At 45.7% G+C, this 27,266-nt stretch overlaps 1 protein-coding gene across 1 annotated transcript; it reads left to right on the top strand.

The window, feature by feature from the left end:
* Positions 1–1,080: 1,080 nt before the first annotated feature.
* CRISPLD2 (cysteine rich secretory protein LCCL domain containing 2) lies at positions 1,081–23,401 on the top strand. Its single transcript, XM_062499879.1, has 14 exons — positions 1,081–1,323; positions 6,578–6,696; positions 8,787–8,919; positions 9,019–9,134; positions 10,457–10,557; positions 11,707–11,865; positions 13,177–13,237; positions 13,927–13,993; positions 14,956–15,086; positions 15,237–15,280; positions 16,201–16,273; positions 16,951–17,026; positions 21,244–21,377; positions 23,327–23,401. The coding sequence occupies exons 1-14, from the start codon at positions 1,081–1,083 to the stop codon at positions 23,379–23,381; spliced, it is 1,512 nt and encodes a 503-aa protein (XP_062355863.1). The 3' UTR covers positions 23,382–23,401.
* Positions 23,402–27,266: the final 3,865 nt, after the last annotated feature.

Below are 27,266 nucleotides of genomic sequence, written 5' to 3'. Positions count from 1 at the left end.
TCGTGTTGGAGACAGGGATGGGGGAGCTTTCTTACAAAAGTTAGCCCCAAGGAAGGAGATCTTGTCTGTACTGATGCTTCTTGCCCCGGCTGGATTGATCCTGCTCCAGGGTTCTTGGATCCCACTGGAGAGCAGTGTGTGCTGCACAGCCCTGCAGCAGCACACCTCGCCTCCTGTGAATAGCTCCTGATCCAAACAAAACCGGCCAAGACGCTCAAGGATCGCTAGATGGATAATTGGAGCACGCGGGGGGGTGGAAGCACTTGGGAATGACAGATGGAGCAGGAGCGCTGCGGAGCAAGGGACGGGGATTAAACGAAGCTGTTCAAGGACCAAAGCGAGACCCTTTCCCGGTGCTGACGGCATCCGAGTGCCTGGGAACACCTAATCTGGCCGGGGGAGGGCGGATCAGGCTGCTCCATAACTCACATCCCTGGCAGCGCTCCCGCCCGCCGGGAAGCGTCAGCGAGAGCCGCGGTGCGTCACTGCCCGGGGATCGGGGCTGCTCGTCCTGCGGTGGCACTTCCCAGAAACAGCCCCTGCACAGCTCTGCCTCGGCCTCAGGAGCAGCTCTTGCCGCTGCCTCACCTCCTCATCCGGCTCGCTGGCGATTTTGCTTTCCCTTTTATTCATAAAATAAAAGCGTTCTCGGCTTTCTCAAGCGCTCTTTGTGGGGGGGACAGATCCAAATGTCCTCCTGCCTGGGAAGGGATGGAGCTGGGGTGAGCTGGGGTTACCGGGGACGCCCGGTGTGCAGAAGGCATCCTCCTGCATGCCTGGGAAGTGTTCACTCCCAAATCAGCATCTGTGTTATTCCCAGGTGTAAGAAACTGAGTCCCCACCTCTTGTGGTGCTGTTTGGTCTTCCCGTCTTTGGGGGAGAGCAGTAATTTTAAGCACCACTTTTTTCCAAGCTCAAATCTGGGCTGTGTGACCTCGTTGTTGTGGGGGAGAATGCACTGAGAGCTCCTGTGGCACTGCTCTGACTGCCTGTTTCTTCCCAAATTCCAGAGCTGCACTGAGCCACGGGAGTCGCTGCAGGAAAACTCACCATCATCTTCATCTCTGCTTCTGCTGCAGCATGAATCCTGCCCTGCCTTGGATCATTCCTCTTGGATGTGTGCTGCTGCTGGCAAAGACAGCTGAGTGCTTTATCTTGCCCAACTCAAGCCACCTGGAGAGCATCCTGAGCAAATATCAGGATGGGGAAGCTCACTCCAGGTCCAAGAGAGCCATTTTATTCTCAGACAGACAGGAGATACTGATGCTCCACAATAAACTGAGAGGTCAGGTGTATCCGGTGGCCTCTAACATGGAATACATGGTGAGTCTAGAGTCTGATACATCACTTTATTGCTACATTTTTTTCCCCCCTCCTAACTGTATTTTAATTTTCCTTGCGGTGCAAAAGGTGCAGTGAATTTCCCCTGAAGTAAGTTTTTCTCAAGAGGTTTCCTGAAGCCTTTCATTCCAGTGTGAATGATCCTTTAGATCAGCGGCCTGTTTTGGTTGGAAAGAGCTGCTGATGGGTCACTGAGTCCATCCTCTGCATAGTTTCAGGACTGGTTCCATTATTCATAAAGGACTATCTGGCCCAGCCCTGGATGCATCTCCGGTGATGGCAATTCCCCAGCCTGCCTCAGCAGGTTCTTCCATTACCTTCAAGTCATAAAAGCAGCAAATTTTCCCCGGTGTTTAACCCCTGCTCTCCCTGTTCAAGCTTTCAGGCTGTTGTGGAGACACCACAGTCTGCTCAGGGAATCTTCTGGTGGTTTTTGGGTTGCCAACCCAATGCTGAAGGTGGCACCTGCCCTCAGCCACACACTGATCACCTGAGCTTAGCAATGTGAGCCAAACCTCCACGATGCTCCTGGGAATCTGCACAGGACCACAGGGAAAGAGAGCCTGAGGAATGTGGCTCCATCTGCAAAGAATTTCAATCACTGGAAATAGCTAGAAAGGCTTTGGGAGCTCCTGGGTGGATGGGTCAGTGCTGTTGGGTTTTATAGTTCAGGAAACCAAAATAAAAGTTTGGTCAATGTATTCTCCCACTTCAGAGGGAGAACTTAAAAGTTGGAGGAGTATGAAATACACCTTTGTCATCAACAATTCACGTTAATGTATTTTTTTTTTTACCTGATGCCAGAGACCCTACTTTGAGCTATTTTTGCTGTGCCATCAAAATGTTACAGGGCCACAAAATGATGTAGGCAAATAATTACATTTTGTGTGCTTTTCCCCTCGTGCAAATATAGTTCTGACCAAAACTAGTCTGACTTTAACCTTGTGCTCCTGCTGACGGATCAAATGATGGATGACTTGTTAAGACAGTGTTTAAAAGGGTAAAAGAAAAGTACACTTAAATGTTATATAAAATTGTTTGCCAGCTGTGCTGAGGTGAGTGCTGCAGATGGAAAATCCTGCCTTTTGTGACTGCAGGGAGAAAGGAGGGGAAGGGAGGGCAGGGGATGGTGAGGAAGGACAGCTGTCCCTCGGTCCGTCCGCACCAGCTGGGCTTTGGTCCCGCTTTTGCCAGAAATCCTGTGCCTTTCTAAGAACCAGGAACTGTATCCCTTTCTCAGCAGCTCTGGCCTTATCCTGCAGGGAAGTGCTGCCAGAAGAGGCAACTTGACTGATTTCCAGAGGGTAAACACAAAGCATGGGCAAGCCCAAGGTGTTTTGGTTGGCCCTGGGGCTGGCAGAGCAGTCCATGGCCCGTGCTGTTTGCACTTCTGTGTTTGCCTTTGCTCAGGGAGCTTTTCTAGTGGTTTTTATGGGTGATGGAGGGCAAATGAAAGGGCCTTATGTGCTCTGAAGAAAGGAGCTGAGTATGAGTTGGGGCTGCTTGGAAGGGCTATAATCAGCCTTTCATGTGCTCCTGTTTACCCAGTATGACTTGGAAATGCCATCTATGTACTGAAGGGGAATTTCTCTTTAATCCTTTGTCCTGCAGAGGACATTTCTCATTTGGCCTCGTTTAAGAGGATGGTCTTTCTTTAGAACCATAGATAAACTTTCCTCTTTCTCTTTGGTGCCAGAGTGGAGCATCACTGGAAATGTGCTGGTGTAATTTGTGGTTGAGTAGATAGAGCTTGTTCATGCCCATCAACCTCCAAACACTCCCTTGTAAAAGTTCTTTCTTCCAGTTCCGTATCTGATGTATTGAAGTGGTCTAAAAGGGAAATAGGACCTAATGCAATCCAGGAAAGGGACATATTTAATTGCTACTGGATGAACGTCAGTTGTTGGACACTGTTAATAAGAAAGCGAGAACACAGCGAGTCCTATGACTTATCTGAAGGTCAAAAGAATTGTTATATACATATGGGATAAAGGCAAAGTGGGCTGAAAAATGAAGAAAGAAACAGTTTAGCTGCTGGGTCTGTGTAATTAATTGAAGGCTGGCACAGGTATTCAGTGCTAATGGAAAATGAGTGAGCAGGGCACAACTTCCTGACAAAGCTGGGCCAGTTCAAAATTAACTTAACCCCTCTAGCAGCTCCATGATTGACACTTCCAGAGTGCATTTGGACTGTTTAACAGAGGTGGATGGGTGCCAAGGCCAAAACAAACTCCTTGTTAACAGTCCCAGAGTAAAAAGGACATAACGGACTCAGAGGAAAAAGGACATAATAGATCCTAAGGCACGGTGACCTTTCAGGATGGCTTAGTCAGATGCTTTCAGCAGTGATGAAAGGCAGAAGTCTTTCCTCTTGCAGCAGCCTCAGAGACAGCTGGATAAAGCAAAATTGTTCTCAGTGCAGATTGCTTGAAGGAAAATAGTTTGTTTTCATGTGTAAGGTATGCATCCTTCCTCTCAACTGTCGGGTGGTGGCTTTCCCTGTCAGGATGGGATAGTGTTTCTGTGGGGGTTAGCAAAAAGCATCTCCAGACCTCTGCCAGGACATGTCAGTCCTGGAGTTTGATGCCACTTTTAAAAGGAAGCTGCCAGTGTTGCACAAAGTCTGAGCTGGGGAGGGAAATGAGTGAGTAACCTGATCACTGCAATTCAGGTGTCTGGCTTTGGGTTTTCAGGCTCCTTAGGCTGAGTGAGCAGACTCCTTGTGGGATGCATTATTACATCTGGACCTACAAGTTGTGGTATGATGTCTGTATGCCGTGCATATATTTTACATACACGCTGTCTGCTCCACTTTGAGAGGCCATTAGAAATTTGCAGGAGTTAAAAAAGAGAGTCCATGTGCTAAACCACTTGGAATCACACACACATAACATTTTCAACCTCTGCATCTGAAGGAAGCTGAGCACAGGCTCGTTGCCCCTCTGGCTTCAGTCATCTTCCTAGATACTGCTTTGAATATTGGCATAAAGAATTCTTGCAAGTGCAGCTGGGGAAGTCTGAAATCTCTTTTTTCCCCGCTATGTTTATTGCTCTGAAATAATTCCAGCCTCCTGACCGCATTCCCGTCTGAGAGCAAGAGGCAAATAACTGCTCTAATTTAGATGGGATGGCTTTGTAATGTGATGCTTGCAGAAAAGAGTTTCTCTCTTCATGCAGCAAAAAGCCGTGCAGAGATGGAGCTCCTTCCCAATTACCTGTGAAGTGTCTTTTGTCCGAGTTCATTTATTTTATCCGCAGGCATCAAAGGGAGATGTAAGGCGTATGCTCGCATTAATTCCCATTTAATTGCCTATTGCTCAGGAAGTCTCTGCAGCAAACGAAGAGATTTGGAACATTTCTGCCTCCGGGGCTGCAGGGAATAAAGCTGGGTAGGAATTCTGAGGAGCTCGGAGTGCAGAACATCTTGGGAGAGTTTCTGTGGCTTTTGTGCTGGACGGGAGGGCAGCTGTGGCCGGTCACTGCCGAGCCCACAAAGTGGGAAACCACAAAAAACTGTGAGAGGCTGCCTGAGCGGAGGGCTGGGGAGGTGAGGTGGGTCTGATCCCATCACTTTCAGGGAGCTGGAGGGTTGAGAAGGAAAATGGTTTTGTTCCCTGTGTCAGAGCTGAGTCCACACGGGGTTCTGTGGACCGATGTGAATTTTCTTGCTCACTGCTCCATCCAAAGCCGAGCTGGTGAGCCTGGGGCAGCTCTGGGGTGCTGCTGGAATCTGGGTTGCTGAGAGTGCTTCATGATAAGCTGTTCTGGGAGGCCTGGGCTGTGAACTCAGTGAGATGAAGTCATGTTTGCCTCACTGAGATAGCAGAGACACACCAGGTTCCAGGAGACACTGAGTTTTCCTGTTGTCTTATCCAGGGATGGACAATCCTTCCCCATCCCAGCTATAACAGCCTGACGCTGTGTCCAGACGTGCTCAGAATGAGCACCTGATGGTTTTTAAATGTGTTTGAGAGCCTGGATGCCCTGCAGCCCTCCAGACTCTGACAGGACCTTTGAAATGTTTGAGATCAGAAGTTGGTTTTCTTCTGGAGAAGACAGGACTTGGAAAGAGCAGCTGGTTGTGATGGTAAATGTCCAAAGAGGACAGTCTCCTGCTGGCACGTGGATGGGCTGGATACACATTACAAGACCTCTCTTCTCTTTGGTTTTATTTGCAGGAATGTGCAGTAATATTTTAATCCCAGCGAATTACCCTCTAAGGGCTGCTCTGAATAGAGCAGCTGTCAGTAATTACACAATGAATTCAGGGTGCTGGCTGCTGGGCCCAGCAAGTCTGGCCTTTAGAACAAATACTCTCCTGGGCAGCAGAGCCAGCAGAGCTGCTTTCCTGTTTGCCTTTGTGTCGTGTTGGAGCTCTCCTTTGGCTCCCAACTGTGTGATATTTGATGAGGAGTGATCTCACCCCAGCATCCTGCCCTCAGTGGGAACAGAAATGGGATTTGTCACTTCTAACGTGATGCCTGTTTCAGTGAGAGTGGAAAAAGCTTAAAAACCCTGGGACTTTGCCACCTCTGATGTATTTGACTGGATCCACTGGTGGACTCTCATTTATTCAGGAAGGAGAAGGGGAGCTGAGACTGAGAGACTCAGACCCACTCTCCTTGATTAAGAGGTTTAACCAAAATGTCCAGTGGTGGTGGAGGTAGTGGAGCTCTCCAATGCTGGAATTCCCCTTGGTGGGAAAGCCTGGAGATATCCCAACAGTAAGGACAATGGATGAAAAATCATGCTAAAATACATCAAAGCACTGAGTGTATGTCAGAACTCTTGCAGGACCCAGAAATACGTGTCATGTTGGAGATCATGGGATCTCGAGCCTCGAATTTTAATTTCTAATTCTTTAAAACACACTAGAAAAACAACTGCCAATTGTATCTTGTGGTTTAGGGTGGATGGTCTGGATGTGTTCTTGAGGTCTTCCCACGTGGGTTTGTGTTTTCTGGTGACCTGAGTGAAGCGTTTCCTCAGGAACATGTCATCAGCTGGGGAAAATCATAGACCCTTCAGTGCCCTGGGCTTTCATGGCAGGGGAACGCGTTGAGAAATGTGATTTTAGCACAGAAATTTGGTGGATTCACCAGGGCAGGCTAGATATGTGTGGAGAGGTGATCTGTACCTTAGTCTTTCTCCACTAACTGCTGTTGGCTTAATCTCTTGATCAAGTGAGTTTGAGATGAAAAACTGACCTGTTCTTTTCTCTGCCCACACCCTGCAGAGCTGGGATGAGGAGCTGGAGCGGACAGCACACGCCTGGGCTCAGCAGTGCATCTGGGACCATGGACCCAGCGACCTCATCAGGTCCATTGGGCAGAACCTGGCAGTTCACTGGGGCAGGTAAGACTTGGGGTGCTACAGGATCATTGCAGAGGGTGATTTATGGCTGCTCCTTTGGAGGCAGCTGGGAAGATTTGCTCTGATGCTTGGCAGAGCACCGGGGAGATGGGAGAAAAGCTGGGGGGGGGGGAAAGCACAGAATCATTAATTGTGATGGCTTCAGTGGTAAAGCCTTCCACTGAGACTTCCCAGGAAACCAACACTGATCTGGGCTCCTCCATCCCTCTGGATCTCGGGGTAACACACTTAACTCACCCCTCCTTAGGGAGAGTAGGTACAGAATACTGAACCCTTGCTCCTACATCTGCTGTTTCAGGGGCATTTCATGTTTCATCATGCAGCTGAAAGCTGAGGTTTCTCAGGAGCAATGCTTGCATTCAGCTCAGAATTTGTGTCTGGATTCAGTTCAGAATTTGATTATCTCTTGCTGTGTTTTCCATAAATATTTATCTGGCTCCCAATTTTTCTTTATTGAAAACACTTTGCAGGGTTTTTTTCAATTCCTGGGACAAGTTGTTAAACTAGAGTCATCAACCCAGTTAGGAAAGCTGACATGAAAGCTTCCCAAGGGATTTTCTTCTCCATCTCAAGCCGAAATTTATTTATTGTTAAGCCCCTGTTTTTAAACTTGTTATAGGTTAAACCTGCTTTGCACAGCAAATATTTTTGTACTTGCTCAGGAGCCCTGAGTGTTTCCCCCCAGTCCCTGGGTGGAAGTCCAGTTATCTGTGTTGTAAATCAGGTAGAACTTGGTGGAAAACAAAGGAAATTTGCTGGTGTGAAATTAGCCTGATGTAAAAATGGGGTCCATTTGAAGGTTTGGAAAACAGAGTGGTTAATTCACTGGAAACAAAGTGAAAGGATCGTGCTGTTCTTGGCTGTCCTACAAGTGCTCAGGATGGCCATGGGTTTCTGATGGAGGAAGATCCAATCTTGCTCCCTTTGCGGTCCCTGAGAGCAAAGAAAAATCAGATTTATCTCAGCTTTTTCAGGAATGGGCCATAACTTGATTGCCTTCATTTCCTCTCCCGTAAAATAGGATTCGGAAAGTATTCGCTTCATGACATCATGAGATGGATGTTTTTAAAATGCTTCTAATGAATGATTTTTTAATGAAAAGTTGGCTGAAAGGATAAGCTCCAGTGGGTAATGATATCATTAGGATTTCTGGCAGCTTGCTTTGTGTGAGCTGTTGAAAGCAATCAAAAAGCAGCGGGTTCGGTACAGTTTGCAGATCACCCTGTTTGCTCACTGTGTACACAGTGTGTAAAATGTGTATGAGTTTCTACAGGTAGTTTTGACATCACTTTTGCTCCCCAAAGATCATAAACAGCACCAGAACTGCCTCAGACCATGGCAGAAATTACAGACAAATCACTGGCTAAAGGGGGCTTGGTGCAAGGGAAAATTGCTGCCAAAAAAAGGTAAGATAGGAGTGCAGTGCCCCAACTACTCCACACCAACTCCTGGTGGGATGTGATGAGGAAAAGCCCTCTCACTTTCAGAGTTCTTACAGTATTGGCTGCGAGTTACCTTCCAGATTTAACAAACTGCCCCGTGGTAAAATAGGTGCATGATGGCTTTTGGTTTAAGATGTTTGGCAAAGCCTAACTTCTGTTTACTTTCAAAACACAACTTTCTGCCAAACTAGAAGTTATTTTGTAGTTGAGTGGAGAAGTGAGAGGGCATTTCAGGTCAGCAGCACTTGAGGATCATGTCAAACCTATAAATAATACAGAGTCAGGTCAGGGTGTGAATCTGAGGGGAAAAAAATCATAGAAACACACAACAGTTTGGGTTGGAAGGGACCTCAAACATCCTCCAGTTCCAGCTACCCTGACATGGGCAGAGTCACCTTGTACTGTCCCAGGTGGTTCCAAGCCCTGTCCAACCTGGCCTTGGACACTTCCAGGGATCCAGGGGCAGCCACAGCTTCTCTGCACACCTGTGCTGGGGTCTCTCTGCCCTCACAGGGAGGAATTTCTTCCCAGTATCCCATCTAACCTTAATCTTTAACTTTTTTTTTTTTTTTTTTAAATTTAAGAACTTCTTCCAGAAAATCCTGATTCCAAATGTCTTTTCCCCCTCAGGTATCGATCTCCAGCATTCCATGTCCAGTCCTGGTATGATGAAGTGAAAGATTACACATTCCCATATCCTCACGAGTGCAACCCGTGGTGCCCAGACAGGTGTACAGGTGCCATGTGCACACATTACACCCAGGTAAAGGACTCCTGGGGGTTTGTACCCACACTGCCCACATCCCCCCGTCTCCAGATCTGGCTAATTTACTTATTTTCAATAATTACATTTCCTTTACAGATAGTCTGGGCCACGACCAACAGGATTGGCTGTGCTGTGAATGTCTGCAAGCAGATGAATGTTTGGGGAGAGATTTGGGAGAATGCTGTCTACCTGGTCTGCAACTACTCCCCCAAGTAAGGCAGAGCAGCTGGGCTCCCTCCAGCTCCCCCAAAACTGGCAGCTTGCTGAACTAGCTCAGGGTCTGGGGAAGAGATTTCAGGCAGTCTAGACTGGTGGTTGTGGCTTTAAATTTTTTCTTTAGACAGCAGCACAGGGCTGGTTCAAAACTACTGAGCGCTGCCTGGAAAACTGAATGAGAGGCTGGGGCCAGGCTGGAGCTTTGATGTTCTGCCACGGGAAGGGAAAGGAGGAGCAGGAGATGGCCAGGATGGAGCTGGCATGTGCTGCTGAGCAAGGCTTGCTCTCTGCTGTCAGAGGGTGGCAAGGGATGGGGTGGTGGTTAATGCCAAAAAAACCCTGAAATAACTGCAGCAGTCAAGATTTCACTAGCTCGACGATTTGATTAAATTTCAAAATGAAAATCATATTTCTTGCCTACTACATCCAGGAGAAGTTTACTACCTGGCAATGACAGTTAATATTTTCTGGTTTAATGGCTAGTAGGAGAAACACTCCCACTCCAAGCCCTTTGCAGTTTGAAACTTCAAAACAAAATGAAAGAGAGAAATTGCTCTGTGCAAATGAAGTGTCTTGGGGAATATCTGACTTCAGGGGATCAGAGTGCAGAATAATGCAAAGGAAAAAGAAGTGTGGGGCTGCAGCTGACATGTCCCAGACAGAGCTCTCTGGGTGGGCTCTCTAAGCCCCTCTCCCCATGTTAGATGAACCCACTGTGCTCATGGTTTGATGGGATTTAACAACCTGCTCCTCCTGAGGGATAACAGCATCTCCCACAGAGCCCCCACAGCTGGCTGGGCCACTTACACGTCATCCATTCAGAGCTGCTGGATGGAAAAATACTCTATTTCTGCAGTTCCTGCTTCATCTTTTCTCTCTGGCATCGGTGCACATTGTCCTCATGTAGCCTTATAGGTGGAGACAGCTGAAAGAGCATAACCCAGGAGTTTATGGACACAGCTTAACTCCAGCTCCTTCAACCTCCTCATCCCCTAAAACTTGCAGGACAAAATGCCAAAATGGGCTCTTGTTTTTGGGGAATTTCTTCAGCAAAATGCAGTAATCCACTATTTATTTCTGTTTGCATAAGATCCCGATGTTTATACTGAAATGTAATATAAAAACCATACGGCACACGATTTAAGTAAACCCCTAAAAAATGTCATTTTAGAGATGAAACAAACAGGAACATCTTTCCTGCAAGGCTGGTTGCTTAGCCTTGATTCAGCTGCTCTCAGCCAGGATGATGCTCCTGGTTTTGGAGGCTTGGAAGGGTATTTGTGTGTCTGATGGGTGCTCATTTCTCCTGTGCTCCCAGGGGCAACTGGATTGGAGAAGCTCCGTACAAGACCGGCCGTCCCTGCTCCGAGTGCCCTCCGAGCTATGGGGGGAGCTGCCAGAACAACCTCTGCTACAAAGGTACCTGCTGGGAGCTTGGGCCACCTCTGGGCTGGGGGACAAGGCTGGAGCTAACCTGTGGAAGCTTCTAATTAGAACCAGCCACGGCTTCATGGCCCTCTTAGTTAGCCATCCTCAATATTCCCATGCTGGGAAATGTGGGAAATGGTCAGCTGCTGAAAGAAAGAATTCCTGAGCTGCTGAAAATGTGGAGCTGGGATTCAGCACATTTTCCTGGTGCAGGCAGAGAGCTTGGATGGGGAGAAGCAGCTCTGAGCTGCAAGGGGTTTTGAACCCTGGCAGGTTGTGGGCAGGAGTGATCCCGTCCTGGTGGGACTTTTTGGGGAAGGGAATGTTCTCTCTCCAGTGCTTAGCAGAGGAATCGTGGGTGGGCAGAGCTTGGCTGCCTGCCCTGCTCCTTCAGGGGCCATGGATGGAGCCTTTGTCCCCCTCCTCACCTTGCTTTTCAGGGATGCAAAATTAACTCAGCGATTGGTGTCCCTTGGAGGAGAGGTGGGGGATCCTGAAGGGTTTTTCCTGACCTGTGGAGTATTTTTGGAAGAGAGATCAACAGAGTGAAACATATTAGGGTGAACCCTCCAGCACAGTGCTGCTACCCCTGGCACCCAGGACCTTCTGGGGCCATTTCTCTCCTCCCAAGTGTTTTGCCTCCCAGAGAACTGGGCTGGCTCTTTGGAAACAGGGAGATTCCCTGGAGACTTGCCCAAAGCACAGGCTTATTTTGCTGCCACCACGCATTTCTCATTTTTTATCTTGTGGGGTTTGAAGGAGGACCCCAGGGTGCAGGTGGGCTGCAGCAGGGAGAAGGAAGGGCATGCCCCAATGGAAAATTTGCCCTTCAGCAAATCTGTGTTTTCCTCCAGAAGGAAGAGTTCAGTGGGAAACAGAGGGAGGAATAGAAGCACTTTTTTTCATAAATTAGTGGGACCCCTTCAAATCTTTATTGTGACATGCTGTAAATGCTGCTTCACATGCAGAGGAGCAGGAGAGGAGTGTCCTGCACTAGCCCTGTGCTGAATCCAATTTTTGATCTCCCAGTTGTTTAAAAGCAGATCCTTGTCCAACTAAATCATCCCCACAAAACATGAACCTGACTTGCCCAGCAGTGTGAGCACACTGTAATTATTTTGAATCCCCTCTTCTGCCAAGCTCACCGTTATGAAGATCCCATCATTGCTGAGACAGACGAGACCAACGAGGTGGAGATTCCTCAGGTGGCAGAGCAGAAGCCAGTGCAGTTCCACCTTCCAGAAAACAAACCCAGCAAAACCACCAAGCCCACGAAAACCACCCCAGAATCCTACATGAGTAAGACACAGCCTTTCTCTTCTTCAGCTCCTCTGAGTTTTGAAGCACCTCTGTGGGAAAAGGTGTGGAAAGTGATGAGGAGGCTCAGGGATAAAGAAACTGAGAGGGTGTTTGAGTGGAGGAAGAGGTGATCTGTGTGAAAATTCGCTGCTAATTGTGCAGAAAGCTGCTAGAAGTGGTGAGCAAAGCTCCCAAAAACAACTTGTATCTTCTGCAAATCAATCTGCAAAAGTTATGAGCTTGTTCCGGTCATTTAATAGAATCCTAGAAGGGGTTGGTTTGGAAGGGACACTAAAATCCACCCATTCCCACCCCTGCCATGGCAGGGACACCTCCCACTGTCCCAGGGTGCTCCCAGCCCCAGTGTCCAACCTGGCCTTGGACATTCCAGGGATCCAGGGGCAGCCACAGCTGCTCTGGACACCCTGTGCCAGGGCCTGCCCACCCTCACAGGGAACAATTCCTTCCCAATATCCCATCTAAATCCACTCTCTGGCAGTGGGAAGCCATTCCCTGTGTCCTGTCCCTCCATCCCTTGTCCCCAGTCCCCCTCCAGCTCTCCTGGAGCCCCTTCAGGCCCTGCCAGGGGCTCTGAGCTCTCCCTGGAGCCTTCTCCAAAAGAACCCTCCCAGCTCCCCCAGCCTGGCTCCAGAGCAGAGGGGCTCCAGCTTTTGGAGCATCTCTGTGGCATCCTCTGACTGCAGTCCATGTCCTCCTTATCTCAATAAAATATCAATTTACCAAGAGTCCCCTCAACCAGTAAGAAATTTAGGAAATATTGGTTTTATTTCTCCTTGAAAAAACTCTGCACTCAGCACTTACCCTTCTTCACAACTTTTCTGGGGTTTATAGCTTGTTTCCTCTTTATTTCTTGCTTGGGTATATCCCTGAAGTTATTTGTGGAGCTGCTGGTACTTCCTGAGTTGTTTTCCAACCGCTGTTAATTAAAAGACAGTTATTGAGAAAACAAGGTGGGGCAAGCCAGCGGGTCCTTTTCAAGTTTATCTGCCAGCATCTGGAGAGTCTGTAATTAAAAGGAGAATGAGAGCTCTGACTGCAGACCTCGGGCTGTAAATCAAAGCCTTCAGCTGTCAGCTGCATCTTCCTTGCTAATATTCCAGAGACACCTGTCTCAGGTGAAGGGCTAAAGAGGCACTAACTGCTCCAGGCTGGATAAAATCAGATTTTTATCTTGCTGCACCAAAGACCTCCAGGAAAGGTTGCTCATTTCTGTAGCTCAGGAGCAGGCTGAGCAATTTCCTTTTTAAAAAATGTATTTATTAGGTTTTTTTTTTTTTTTTTCCTCCCCAGCACAAGTCATTACCTGCGAAACCAAGATGAGAGACAAGTGCAGAGGCTCAACGTGCAACAGGTAGGGTTTTGCTGATACTTCTTGGAGTGCTAAGGGAAAAAGTAAATAAATATTTAATTTTTATTGCAAAGTATTTTTAATAAATATTTAATAAATATTCATAGTTTATTAGTAAATATCATCCAGTTCTTGCAAATATAGGATAGTTTGCACTATGTATTTTTTGTGACTCTCTAGGTAGATCTCTTTAGGAAAACCCCCTAAACCCAACCAAAAAAATCCCCTCAATTTCTCCTAATTCAAGCCTTCACCCAAGCCTGGCAATAAGGCAATTTGGTTGATTTTATTCAGCCATGATGCCCCAACAGTTTCAGGTGTCCATAATAATTTAATAAATTTTGTCAGGGTCATTTTTTGAGTCCTTTTCATACATTCCACTGCTGTCCAAGCCAGCCCAATAATTCATGGCTTGTCCCCTCCCAGCCAGTCAAGAACTGCTGGTTAAGGTTTCTGCAGAGAACAGGACAGTTTATCACTTGGAGAAAAACCAAATCCACAGAACCTAAATATTGGTCGGGCTCTTAAGGAGGGTGGAGCAACTGTTTTAAAAAAGTAGCTATTTTGCAATCTTGTTTTTAAAACAGGAGAGCTACGTGAAATGAACGGAATGACTATTAAATGAAATAGAGTCAAATTCTGTTTTTCTTGAATTGTTTTTCGCCACCCTCAGAGATATTTATCTTTACTAGGTATTTGTGCCCAGCTGGCTGCTTGTACAGTAAGGGAAAGATCTTTGGAACATTTTATTACGAAAGTGTAAGTACCTTTTAATAGCTCCTGGATGTAATTTGTGGGAGTCAGTGGTAATGACAGAAATGGGAAATGCCAGCCATTCTGGTGTAATTTGGCTTTTCAGCTTCTCTGGCTGTGGTGCTGTAAAATGCTGCTAATAAGGATTATCTGTATTTTCCTCATGTTGAAAAAAGGGACAGGCTCTGGGAAGGCAAAGTGGTTCCAGATGTGATTTTATCAGGAATTGTCCTTAATGTGGGCACCCATGGAAAATGAGGGATGAGGATCAATAGGCAGCTCCTACAAAGTTCTCTTTGTTCATGTGGGCAGCTGTCATCTGAACAGAAGCTTTATACAAAAAACATGGTTAAATTTTGTAACTAATTAATACTTTGGGCTGATTTTGCTTAATTTTAAATTAGTAAGATAATTTATAAATAACTCATGGCACTATTTACCCATTAAAACTACTTTTGGGGTGAAGGAAGTTGGGAGATAAAAAGTTTATTTTGGGTAAAATTGGGTTTTCTTTCCCTATTCCAACTGTGTGTGACTGAATCACCCCTGATGTGTCTTTGCCCTTCAACTTCTGTGGCTGCAGACACCCAACCCCTCCAAGTGGCGTCAGCAGAAATATTTTGGGTTTGAATATTTTATTGAGAACTGGAAATATTTCAGACTGGTTGCTCACTTCCAAGGCTGCTTTTCCTCTAAAATGTATTTAAATGTATGGTTTTGTTATTCAAATAAAAACTTGCTATTCAACCAGGCAGTGCTTAAAATAATAGTAATGAAAGAATCAGGCTGTGCTGGGAGAGAAAGATTTAACAACCAGATTCCAAAGGAGTGTACTCAGCTTATTTTCCACTTGGTGTTTGGTGGTGGTTTAATTTCTTCTCCGTTTTTCACGTAGCAGTTGGGCAGCGCTGCTCTGTGAATGAGATTTATTTGATTTATTTCACACCCGTTTATTTATCTCTTGTCAGTCCTCCAGCATTTGTCGTGCTGCAATCCATTATGGAATCCTGGACAACAAAGGAGGGCTGGTGGATATCACGAGGAAAGGGAGGACACCTGCTTTTGTCAAGTCCACCAGGAATGGTGTGGAGTCGTTCAGGTACTGCCTTCACCAAAAACTGTTGGTGTTTGCTTTAAATACAAGCAGATGTTCAGTCATCTTTGTTGCTCTCATGTAGACACAGTGATCCAAGTAATTCTACTCTGTTTATTTTTTTAATGATTGTTTGTTTGCTTGCTTGTTTTACAGGAAAAGTAAACCTTCAAATGCGTTCATGGTTTCCAAAGTCACAAGTAAGTTTTAAAAGTTGGGGGGGAGAAAATGTTACTGCTGGAGTTTTACGGGGTACTTGAAAACATCATTCTTTCAGGGCTCTTTTTTGTTTTCAGTGGTTGTGGCAAATGGTTCTATGCCACAACCAAACCCTGGAGTGGTGGTGTAGGGTGATCTGGAACCTTAGAGTGACTGCCCACCACCACGGGCATTTCCACCACCACTCACCTCATTTTCCTGGGGGCATCTAAGAGGAAGGTGGAGAAATAGGTGATAATGGGCCAATTCCAGCAGCATGTCCTGCTGATGGATCATGCTAAGGTCCACACTTCAGCTGGTGATAAGGGATGGAAGTTGAGCCATCCATCTTAAAAAGCCTCAGTCAAGTGTCAGCACTTACAAAACCTGAATAAAAAAAAAGTGGTTAATGTCCTACTGCAGTAATGCAATGAAAAACACAATACATGTGAAATTAGTTTTTAACAGTGAGTCATCACATTTCTGATGGGCATATAAACAAACACTGCTCAACTTTTTAAGCAATTCCTATCACTTTCTGAATCTCTTTGAAAAATTCCTCACATGCAGAACCATCCTTTTGATTAGATCCACCTGAGCCCCTTTCAGGGACAACTGTAGGTGTCAGGATATTTGGGCTCCACATCTGGAACTGTAGCAAAGCCATGTGTTGTGGATCAGCTGCTTGTCCTTTCTGAATGCTGTGACCTTTTTAAGGCCACGTCGTAGGGGGGTTGTAGGATTCCTGCTGGAGAGCTGGGCAACCCCATCCTGGGATCCTGCTGCTGGAGCAGCTTTACTGCTGGTGCTCTCTGTTGGGCAAGGGTCTCACCAAATGCACTGTGTGGCTCTGGCTTGTGTTTTCTGCAGCAGCCTGAGCTTTTGGGTCTAATAATTTGCCTTTCCACATTTATCTTGGCAGCACAGACTCTGGATTGTTACACCACAGTAGCTGAACTATGCCACTTCAAAAAGCCAGCGAGCCACTGCCCAAGGTAACACAAATCTGTTGGGTTTAAACCCTGTGCCCTAAGGAGGGGCAGCTTAACAGAGCTGCTGAGGGCCCTGAATTTGAGGGCTGGTGGGAGAAGAGCAGATCATACTGGCTAAGCTGGAGGAAGGGTTTGGGAATGGTGTTTCCTCCTGCCACCATGCTTTTCTTGGCATCACTGTAGAAAATTCACTTTATGTCTTTGGATGGCTTCAGTAATGTTTCAGCCAGGCTTCACAATCCTGTCTCAGCACACTCTCATGTGTGAGCATGCAGCTGCACAGTCTTTGTCTTTTTGCTTCTGCATTTGCTGAGTTTTGAATGTGGCTTTCCTTTCCACCTTAAAACATGGAAGAAGTTTGTTCTGGAAACTGTGCAGGATTAAGTGACAGGGCGGGAGGGGCACGAACACGTGCAGAGATTTATGTGCACAGAATTGAGCAAAAATACAGGTACTCCCCTTGAAAGGGTCATAAAAGACCAATCCCTCTTCTAGTGGTCCCAATCCCTCTATTTGCAGCTCTGCAGCAACAATCAAATGTCATCTGAGGGGAGCGAATAATCAAATTCACTGTTGCCACCTGCAGACCAGATGCAGGCACTCGAAATCTCCCAGGAATGCAGCTCGCCTTCCTGTCCAGCCCTGATGTGGAGAATAAATCTGAATCCATTGTTTTCTAGGATTTATTGCCCAGCCCACTGTAAGGACGAGCCCTCGTACTGGGCGCCGGTGTTTGGCACCAACGTTTACGCGGATGTGAGTACAAACCTTTCCATGCATGTCGTGGTAGTCCTGTCCCAGAGCTGGGCTCGTTCTGGGCTTCAGGGGAGAAATTCAAACTCTCCCGTGGTTATTCCACGTGGGGATGGGCAAATGGGGGTGAAGGGTGGGGTCAACAGGCTTGGGGAGCCCTTCTGCTCTCCAAAGCGGATTTATTCTGAAGGATGTGTCACTGCACAACTCCTGGAGTTGTGGTCACTGGGTTTGGTTGAGCTCTTCTACTCTCCAGCACTGACTCCTTCCTGGAGATTTGGTGATGTCCCTTAACTTCCCCAAGCCTTTGGGCTCTGGCTGTGAAATCATGGTGGCACTTGTTTACCTTTGTAGAGCATTTTGGGATGTATAGATGAGCACCAAAGGGTTTTTGTTCCATCCTATCACACTATAGTTGACAGGAAGAGAGACCTCCCTTCCCTCTCCTCCTCTTTCTGGGAGATGACCAGTTTCTGAGCAGCCAGCCAGGGCAGAACTCAGAGCAGAACTCAGAGCAGTGGAAAGTGCATGAGCTGGTTTTATGGGTTTGTTTTTCTGAGTTCTGCTCATGGGGATGAGCAGAGACTTGATACTAAAACTAGACAGAGTGATTTTCTTGAAATCTCTTAATATTAGGCCTCTGAAAACTGGGTCTCAATGTTTTTCCATTCGCGGGTGTCCGGTTATTTTGGTTTTTTTCTCCTCATTTTCTTTTTTCCATTGGGGACTGTGCTCAGGAATCCCAGTTCCCTGGCTGCCCTGTAGCCTGTAGGATCATGGTTTTTGAAAGCCTGTGAGAAGCAGTCAGCACCATGTGGACCCCCAGCTTTGGGTCACCCTGGAGCTTTGCAGACTGCTGAGAAAATCCATCCTGCAGGAATCATCCAGTAATTTGGAGAAGCAATTCTGAAAGCAATTAAAAAAACAAAACAAAACACCCCCACTATCTTTAATTTTGCTCAAGATCAATTTTTTTGAAGGTAGAGCTGCACAAACAGGGTATCCTGGACTAGCTCACAGGCAAATCCATGGAGCAGCTGCCTCCCTGCAGTACCTGCCTCCTGCTTGCTCCCACCTGCAGGAAATGGGAAATAGTTTTCTGTTTTTTCACAGATCACAAACCTCCCTCAGATCACCCCTGAACAGGGCCTGTGATTACAAAAGAATTAGGTGAGGAGCAGCATCCCAGGCTGGCATTGTGCTGACGCAAAAGGATTAGTGTCCTTTAATGAACCCATTTCCTACTCTCCCTCCTGGGTATTGTTTCATAAATGGGGCCATGGATGGTGGCTTGGGAGAAAAACAAAAAGCAATAATAGTTTAAAAAGTATTTGGCCACTTCCTCAAGGGTTTGATTCACCTTTTTTAGGACTACTGTGCTGGCAGGGTGATGTGGAGGTACCAGGAAAGCATTGAGGTTGGCATGAGGTTGGTGGCAAAGCAGGTGAAACCAGCTGGGACAAAGAGCTGGAGGTGACTCTGAACAGTGCTGCAAAGGGAGAGGTGGGAATGCTCAGAATGGGAAGACAAGGAGAGAAATAACCACACCATGCAAGGAGAATTTGGGGAAAAGATTTTCCCAGGGAGAAAGGCCTGTGCAGGATGCTGGGAATTAACCTAAGCCCACTGCTGAGGAATAATTAAAGCAGGCAAAGAGCTGGATGAGACAAACGCTGGTCTTCTGGGAGGGCATTGGGAAGCCAGCTTCGTGTCTAGTGTGGCACCTGCATGGCCTTGGGGTCACCTGGGCTCCAACTGAGTCTTCTTAAGCTATCTGAAAGAAAATGAAGCATTTAACCCCATTTCCAGTCTGCACTTTACTTTAAAAAGCAGCTCAGAAAATTGTTTTTGGGGAAATAAGTAAGACTGTGGAACAAGGACATAGAGGAGACTTGAATGTTGGGGTAAATGAGTAAAATGCAAGAAAAATGCAATGGAAAAAGTGGAGAGGCCTGGTTCTGGGATGGTCGTAGAACCATGGAATGGTTTGGGTTGGAAGGGACTTCAAAGCTCATCCAGTTCCACCCCCTGCCATGGTCAGGGACAGTTTCCATAGACTGGGTTGCTCCAAGCCCTGTCCAACCTGGCCTTGATGCTGGAGCTGTGGGAACAGCCAGGGATCTTTATGTAGGTTGTAAAAGAGCTTTTGAGTTCCATCAGACTCTGTCATTTGTCACTCTGCCAGGCTCCTGGTGTGACATAATCCTGCAGGGGAAACCCATCCCCATCCCTGCCCAGGAGCCCTGTGGAGCCAGGAAAGAGAACAACTTCCCCACTTGTTGAGATATGGTTTAAACCAGTTGTGCAGTGATTGCTTGGAGGAGGATGGATGGATGGATGGATGGATGGATGGATGGAAGGGTAGATGGATGGATGGATGAATGGATGGATGGATGGATGGAAGGGTAGATGGATGGATGGATGGATGGATGAATGGCCTGCACAGAGGCAGGAGTTTGTCACCAGAGCAAACCGAGTTGGGAGCCAGCCCTCAGGAGATATGAACTTAATTAAACCAATCACACTAGTGAGGAAATTCTGGGTGATTAAGCTCATAGCCAGAGAATGTTGTTAATGACCCACTACAAAGTGTGTTGTCATTTTATGGTGTGTGCCCCAGGGCTCATTTCATCAGGAATTGGTCTCAGAGGATCCCGAGGGGCTTTACCATGGAAAACTCTTGTATTGTCCATATTGCTGTATTCCTGAACCTGGGAGGGAAGGCCTTGTTTTTGTAATAGCTCATCTTCCAAAAGCTCTGCAATCAATTCATCAAAGCACAGCCCAGCCTGGGACATAAGAGGGCTGTAATCCAACAGAGTGATGAGAGGAGGTTTGGAGTACGTCTGTAGGTCAAAGATTTGAGTGAGCGGTGGAACAGCAGGTCCTGGGGAAAAAAAAAAAAAAAAAGAGGAATGCTTTGAAGAAAACATTGTTCAGGATGTCTCCCAGTGGAGAGTGTTGCAAATTGATCCAGGACAGTTTAATTTTATGAGCCAGTTTTAGATTTATAGATTTCCCACCACATATTAGGGCAAATTCACTGCATATCTTCCAAACACAGCATTCCCTTGCTCCCTTGACCATATATAGAAGCAAAATACCAAACTGGCACTCAAAACTCTGAGGGCTGCCAAGAGATAGGCCATCCAAAGTGATAAATATATAGGGGACAAGGCAAAGCTGCCATATATGGCTGTGAGAGGGAAGCAGCCTGGGCCCTATTGTACGTATGCAATGGGAACAGTTGCACTTGGCACTGGTTTTGTGGTGCTTGGACTTTTAGCAATTTCTGGGGTTGGGATTTTCACCTGCTGCAGTTTGCAGCACTAAACCAACAAAGCCAGGTTTTCCTTTCTGTTCTTTCAGCTTGCTGTATGTAAACCCTGCAGAGAGCTGCTGGCCAAATTTATACAGTCCCTCAGCCTTCTCTGTTTTTGCTCCCTTTTCCTGGATGTTTTATGGGCTGAGTCACCGGTTGTTACTGGTTTGTGTTCCTCCAGCTCTTCTGACTCTGCAGGTCTGGGATGTGCAATAAACTTCAGTCTTTCCAGAAGTATAATCTCCCTCTACATTTGGTGCTGTTTTATGGGGTAAAGCTCATCCAAAAACTTCACCAGTCAATGGGGGCCAGCCCTTCTGCCTTTCCTAGAAAGAAGGATGTGAACTAGCCCAGATAATTAGTGATCATTTACCTTAATTCAGGAGAAGCATCTCCTTTTCAAGCAACCGTGTGAATAACCTTTGCTGAGGTCAGAGCACAGAGTTTTGCCTCAGCGGTTTCTCTGGTGCAGTCCCAAGAGGCACTGGCTGGAAAGTTGTCCTCAATTCAGTCTTGGCCCTGGATAAGATGAAGAAGTGTTGATTTAGATGGGATATTGGGAAGGAATTGTTCCCTGGCAGGGTGGGCACTGGCTGAGCTTTAAGGTCCTTCCAAACCAAACCATTCCACGATTTTCTGATGATCTCACAGGTGCAGGTCTACCTGAGCATGATGGAAAATCTGCTTGTCCTCTGTTGTGATGGTGGATGTTCTTTCACCCAGGGATTATGACACACCTGCAAGATCGAGCCCCTAGTTTGTCTGAAGGAGGGAAAAAAATTGTTTCATAACAGTTTCTTTTTCTATTCCCTGTTTTTCTTGGTGTTTATGGAATTGATAAATCCTCATATATAAAACACAGACAGTGCATAAATCAAAATAATTGTATATTTTTCAGAGCTCCAGTATCTGCAAAGCTGCAGTGCATGCAGGGGTCATCTCAGATGAACGAGGTGGCTTTGTGGATGTGATGCCTGTAGAAAAGAAGAAAATCTACTCTGGCTCCTTAAAGAACGGTGTCCAGTCAGAGAGGTGGGATTTCTTTCCTTTGTACTCCCCTCTTCCTTTCCACAGCAGGTCCAGCTGCCTGTGAAAGTCAGCAGGTATCAGCTCAGCAGGCTGGGTGACTTTGCAGTGTCACTGTGAATTGTGACACCCGAACAATTGGAGCGTGTTGTCCTGCTGAGCTGCGTTCAGGCTGCTGGGAAAGGTGGGAGATGTTGTTAAGCCTTGTTAGATTTTGTTTCAGCACAAATCCATATTAATACATTTTGCTGTGTGTTTAACACATCAGGAGATAAGCACAAGTATTTTCAGTTTTCAGCCCCGGTCATGATTTGGGTTTTGTAATTTGGATTTCCATTCAGTTCTGGGGTATGAGTTTCATTTGTATTTGTTGATTCATGTCCTCTGTTCTCTTTGAAAGAAGCATGAGTAAATTAACCTCTTGAGATGTGATCTAACTCTTTTTGTAGATTAATTTTCCACCCTTGTGGTTTTTTCGTATTTTGTGTTGGGCCAGCTATGCTGGTTTCAGTGACCAATTGTAAATCTGTGCTTCCAAAATCCTGCACCTCCTCATGATCACAACAATCCAGTCACAGCTCATCCAGTCCTTTCTAATTTGAGACTTCACTTTCAATCTGTTTTGTATTTTTTCAGATATTGGTGTGATGGCACTGATTTCTCAGGGCTGTCCTTGCAAATACAGAATTTTCCAGAGTTAGTTTGGTCACTGCTAACTCAGTCTGCTCTGTGCAGTTCCTCTTTTATAAAGACCAGAATAAATTCTATCAAGTTTGCTGGTTTTATTCTAACAATGGTTATTCCAGAATGCTTTAGAGCATCTCAAGAAATAAAAAAAAAACAGACTAAGACAGGAAAGCTATTAAATTGATATTAAGGCAGCTGTTAAATATGGGGGGGGGGGGGGGTTAATATAGATTACCAAGGTCACCATTTGCCAATATGATAAATTTGATTTAAGTAAAAAAACCTCCTGTTTCTTTGATATTTTTCTATCTCGGTCTTGCTTTCTTACTATTTTATAGTAAGAGACAACATTTTACTGGAATGGCAAATTGTGCCCTAGCTAAGAATAAATCCCACCACTCCCAGGGATATGCAATGTGAGGAGCCAGTGCTGATCTGAGAGCTGAGGGAAACCAGAGACCTTCTCACAGTGGGGATGAAGATTTGGAAAGTGTTATTTACACTCAGCAATAAGGAGCAGCTTCATGCTGTGACATCCACCAGACAGTGAAATAGCTTTTCCAAGATTAAGGTGAACCCTTACCCTTTAGGACACTGGAAATAACCCTGGGTAAAGATTCACACCCAAACAGGTATGGGAAAAGATGACCTGGAGGATTTACTGGGTCCTTACCCTTGTTGCAATGTTTATTTTGTGGGAATATGAAATTTTCTATTTTTCTTGGGTTTTTTCAGCACAGTAGGACCTGGGAATAGAAACATCCCTTTTCCCTGTGTACTCAGCCACCCCAAGCAGCTTGGAGTCAGAGCACCTGGGGACATCTCTGCAGATTGAAAATTAATATCCATATTTATTGTCATTTAATGTGATCTGGCAATTCCCACTGCAGCACTAGGAGCCAAGCCAGACAGGCCCTGGGGACCTGCCAGCCTATTTGACAACTAACTTTTTAGGAAAATATATTCCTCTTTATTCCTGAATCTCTGCACAAGGGAGCACAGTGTTCCTTGGATAAAAGCTAGGGCTGTAAGAGAGTCTGTTGTCTTCCAGCTCCTTTTGTTGGCATTAGCACAACAGATTGGGAATGAAAACATTAAAAAAAAGGTGAAACCATGGATTTGTGCCACTTCTTATTCATCCTTTATCTTTCTCGTGCTCCTGGTAGGAAAGAGATAGGAGAAATTCAGAGTTGCCCGTTTGGGTTCTGCAGTGTCTTCATTTGGTTTATTCCACGTTTGTTTTCTTTTCCTCTTTTCTTTGACTCCAGCTTGAAGAATCCTTCAGATGGGAATGCTTTCCGGATCTTTGCTGTGAAGCAGTAAACCCCCAGGGAAGGTGCAGGTTTCTTTGGGAGAGCTCTCTGTTGATCTCCAGAGACACCAAAACTCCTCTGAACGGCATCAGCTCTGCCCGTACCCTCCTTGCCGATCTCCTTCAGGGAATTCCAAAAGAAAAGGGGGAAAAAAATAAACCCCCAAAAAAGACCCCAGGTTCTGACTCAGCTGTTGGCATCTCATCACACCTGTGCAGCATTGTATTTTTCGTCTCATGTTTTTGTTTCTCTAGGGGCATTCAGCGACCATAAACTGTTCCAAGTTTCATTTTACCAGAGGTGTTGCTACACAGAACAGCGGTAGCTCCATGTGCAGCAGATTCAGGGATCTCAGCCTGGGCCTGGATGGTGTTTTTAGGGTGTGAAGCTTCTCCTGGGATGGGTGTGAGGATGAGCAGACTCAGGAGTGAGTGGCTGTCCAGGTGCTGGACACTTTGGAATGAGAAACTCATTGGAAAATTGCATCCTTTGGGGAGAGGATGGGCTTTGACAGAGTGCTTCTGTGAATGTTGGATGGTTTCTGTGCAGAAGAGGATAAAAGTGGTGTTTTCCCACTGAGGTGGTGTGCAGCAGCACTGCCGTGTAAGGCTGCTGGGTGCCTCGAACGATGGGGTTTTGGGATGTTCTTGGTAGCCAAAATTGAGGTTTTGTGGGCCTGGAGCAGGGTGTAAGGTGTGGCAGAGATCCTGGCTGCAGAAATGAGGCCACCAGAACATCCAAAGAGCAGGTTTAGTGTTTGCTGGTCAAACGCTCCCAGGCATTTTGCAAATCTGGCAACCTCTGAGCAGTCAGAGAACTGGGGCTCCTGTGCTGGCACATCTCATGCTATACTCCACGCCATAACTTCAGTTAAATGCAGTGTATTGGTTTATACAGCAGTGCTGGTTGTTTTATAGTAGTTAAGTAGTGATAAAATTAATCTTCTTTCTGCTAGGAATGGTTGCATCTGTAAGAAGCAGGTTCACTTTCCCTTTGTGAAGCTCCTTGTGGTGTGTGCAGTTCTGAGACTTTAAAGATGCAGTATAAATTGGGGTAAATTAATTTTTCCTGTCCAATTTGTGAAACCTACAGATTCCCACTTCCCGTGCAAATGCTGTACCTGTGAGCATTTGATATCCAGGATGGTGGGGTTTGCAAAACTCGTGTGGAGTTGTAATGATGTTATTCCATATTTTGATATTTTTGTCTTGAAGTGAACCCAAATGCATTTCAAAGCCAAGAGAAGGGCTCAGCACGAGCTACTTTTTTAAGGCAGAAGGATATTCTCTGCTGCATATTGGAAATGAATTTTTATGATTGGTCTAAACACAAATCCGATGGGTTTTTGACACACACACGTCCAGTAACTTCATTAGTCATGAGAAGACAAAGTCAACAGTGGTTCTTCCTTGTAAATGCACAGTCCTTCTGCTCAATAACTGAATTGTAATACTGGATAACAAATGGGAAAATATTTCCCTCTATTTGGCAGATGTTCCACAGCTGCTCTTACGCCCAGGACATATTTGATTTAATCTAGACAGATCTAAGAACCATCTCATCAAGCTCTTTCAAAACACAGACCGGAAGCACTTACATGATTAAATGCTTCTTTAATTCTGTAAACACCATGAAATCAACAAGGAAATGACATTTATCACTCAGTTTTTCCCACCACTGGGATTTATTTCTCCGTAAAATCTGAATTTGGAAAGAAACCTTTTGTAAAATCTGAAATTGAAGCTACTTTGCACTGTCTCCAAAAAAATACTGCACAGAAAAGCTACTTTTGGGGTGGGTAGAGAGAAGTGACTCTTCATGTTGTCTTTGTTTCTCTAGTATTGTCATCTAAGGTGTACAGTATTGAGTTTAGCTAGGAAACTGAACTATTCCCTTTTCTTACTAAGTAAATTGATGTTAAAAACAGCTGGAACACATCCTAGAAAAGCTGCTGGTTGGGAGCACTTGGGATGTTGGCAGTGAGGAAAAGTTTCCCCATTTCTGCCTGCTGTGAAGCATTGGGATGTGCATGGTTTGGTTCAAGCCCATCCTACACTACAGCAAGAATCTGGGACATCCTGGGCCAAATGGGCTGGGAATTGCATTGGAGAGAGTGAGAGGAGCAGTCAGGTTCATGGGGACTGCAGGAGCACATAGAACACCTCGATGGTAACGTAGGATCCATGAAAATTATGGCTGGAAGGTCATGGAAAGGAACGTGAGGGCTCCTGGAGTAAAACCCAGGGGATTACTGTGAGCACATAAAAATCCAAACTGCTGGGGATATACCTAGGTGACAGAAAGGGGACAAGGGAAGGGTTATTATTCCGACAGAAATATCCTGAAATGCTTAATTCAAGTTACAATTGCGTATTTTTATCTTCAGCCAACTGGTTTGGATTTTTAGAAACCGATGTTAATTTAAGTCTGTATCTGTTTATTTTTGTATTTGTTGTACAAAAGAGAAATTGTGACTTTACTACACAAATATTTTTCGAGGTCCTGGGTGCTATTAATTTAAACATACCTCCACCAGAATTAGGGGTGATCAGGTCCTCCAAGGCAGTCATGACCTATCAATGACTTGCAATCATGTGTGCTAGCTATTCATTAATAAGTGGGACAGTACCAGTTTTTAGCCAAATATTGACAGATTTTATTTCTGATACCAAGACACTTCTCAGCCTGCTATATTTCAGTGCAGCTTAAAGATGCATCGTGGCTGTATCTCACCAGGCCTGCTCCTCCTCAGCCCCAGCTCAGCAGACCTGTAGGCACCTGTAGCATCCAGGTGTAGCCAAAGCTGGTACTGCCTGGTTGTTCTTTTCCAATAATTTGGGATTGGGAAGCAGTGGCATGGTCACTGCAGAACATCTGGCTCAGCCAAATCTCCAGGAAACACAAGCAGGGTGAAATCCAGAGCCTGTGCTGGTGGGGCCTTGGGTCCACTCATTCCTTCTTTTTAAGACTTTCAGCCAACAGCTGGTTGAGGAGGCTCCAGCTGGTCCTTTGTGCAGTCTAAATATTTAGGGCCAGTTCATAGAATTGCTTTTCTTCTTTTTTTTTTTTTTTTCTATGAAAAATGGTGTATTTTACTTCCTATGTATAAAAGTTACTTGTAAATTTTTGTGTGCCTTTGCATGTTTTCCAAGGGGCCGTGGTTGTTTATAAACTAGGTTTGTTTTTTTTTTTTTTCCTAAATACAGAATTGTAAAATATCTTTTCCTCCCTACCCTTCCATTTTCTTTTGATTTCTGAATTATTTGTAAAATAAAACCTTCCCAGAATGAATGCTTCCCTTGTCTTTAATGCTCAGCCAGAGTTGGGTTTGTGTTTAGAAGACCTATTTGGGATTAATGCTGGGCACTAGAGTATCCCCTGGAGACTCCAAATGAGATTGGGATGTGCAAAACCTGTTCCAGAACCAAATAAACTGCCCAGTACCCAGGCATTAAACCTCAGTCTTTACCCCATCAAAAATAAGGAGTATCCTTAGTGAAACATATTGAGAGTAAGGGAAAATCACTGCCTGTCTTTGAATCCCTGCAACATAAGGGCTGAATTAGATTAATGGGTTGGAAATTGTGTTTAATGATTTAGTGCTTCAAAATCCAAGTGAGATGAACTCCTCCCCACCTGAGCAGGCTGGTGTGAATCGTACCCTCATGTTTTGAAAGGAAAAGTGTCCAGATTTTGTAATTCCCTTTGAAATTTTCTCCAGGCTCATCCTTGCTGACAAGAACCACAAATCAAACCAAGATTTTTCCTGGTAATCCAACCCTATTTGGTTAAAGGAGCAACACAGGGAGGTTCATAACTCATCCTCCAGACCATGAGCACCAGATGGGTTTTGACCAAAAATGTGGCTGGGCCGTGGGATGGGATCCTGATTGAC

Source organism: Cinclus cinclus, chromosome 11 (genome assembly GCF_963662255.1).
Source record: "Cinclus cinclus chromosome 11, bCinCin1.1, whole genome shotgun sequence".
Lineage (NCBI taxonomy): Eukaryota > Metazoa > Chordata > Aves > Passeriformes > Cinclidae > Cinclus > Cinclus cinclus.
The sequence above is the reverse complement of the archived record's forward strand: the minus strand, read 5'-3'. Positions and strand labels throughout refer to the sequence as shown.

What these genes read in the sequence shown, in the direction of transcription:
- CRISPLD2 (XM_062499879.1), top strand. Translation starts at nt 1,081, where the DNA reads ATGAATCCTGCCCTGCCTTGGATCATTCCTCTTGGATGTGTGCTGCTG. An exon ending in AATGGTGTGGAGTCGTTCAG is followed by an intron (nt 15,087 to 15,236) that starts GTACTGCCTTCA and finishes CTTGTTTTACAG; the next exon opens with GAAAAGTAAACCTTCAAATG. An exon ending in CATGGTTTCCAAAGTCACAA is followed by an intron (nt 15,281 to 16,200) that starts GTAAGTTTTAAA and finishes TTATCTTGGCAG; the next exon opens with CACAGACTCTGGATTGTTAC.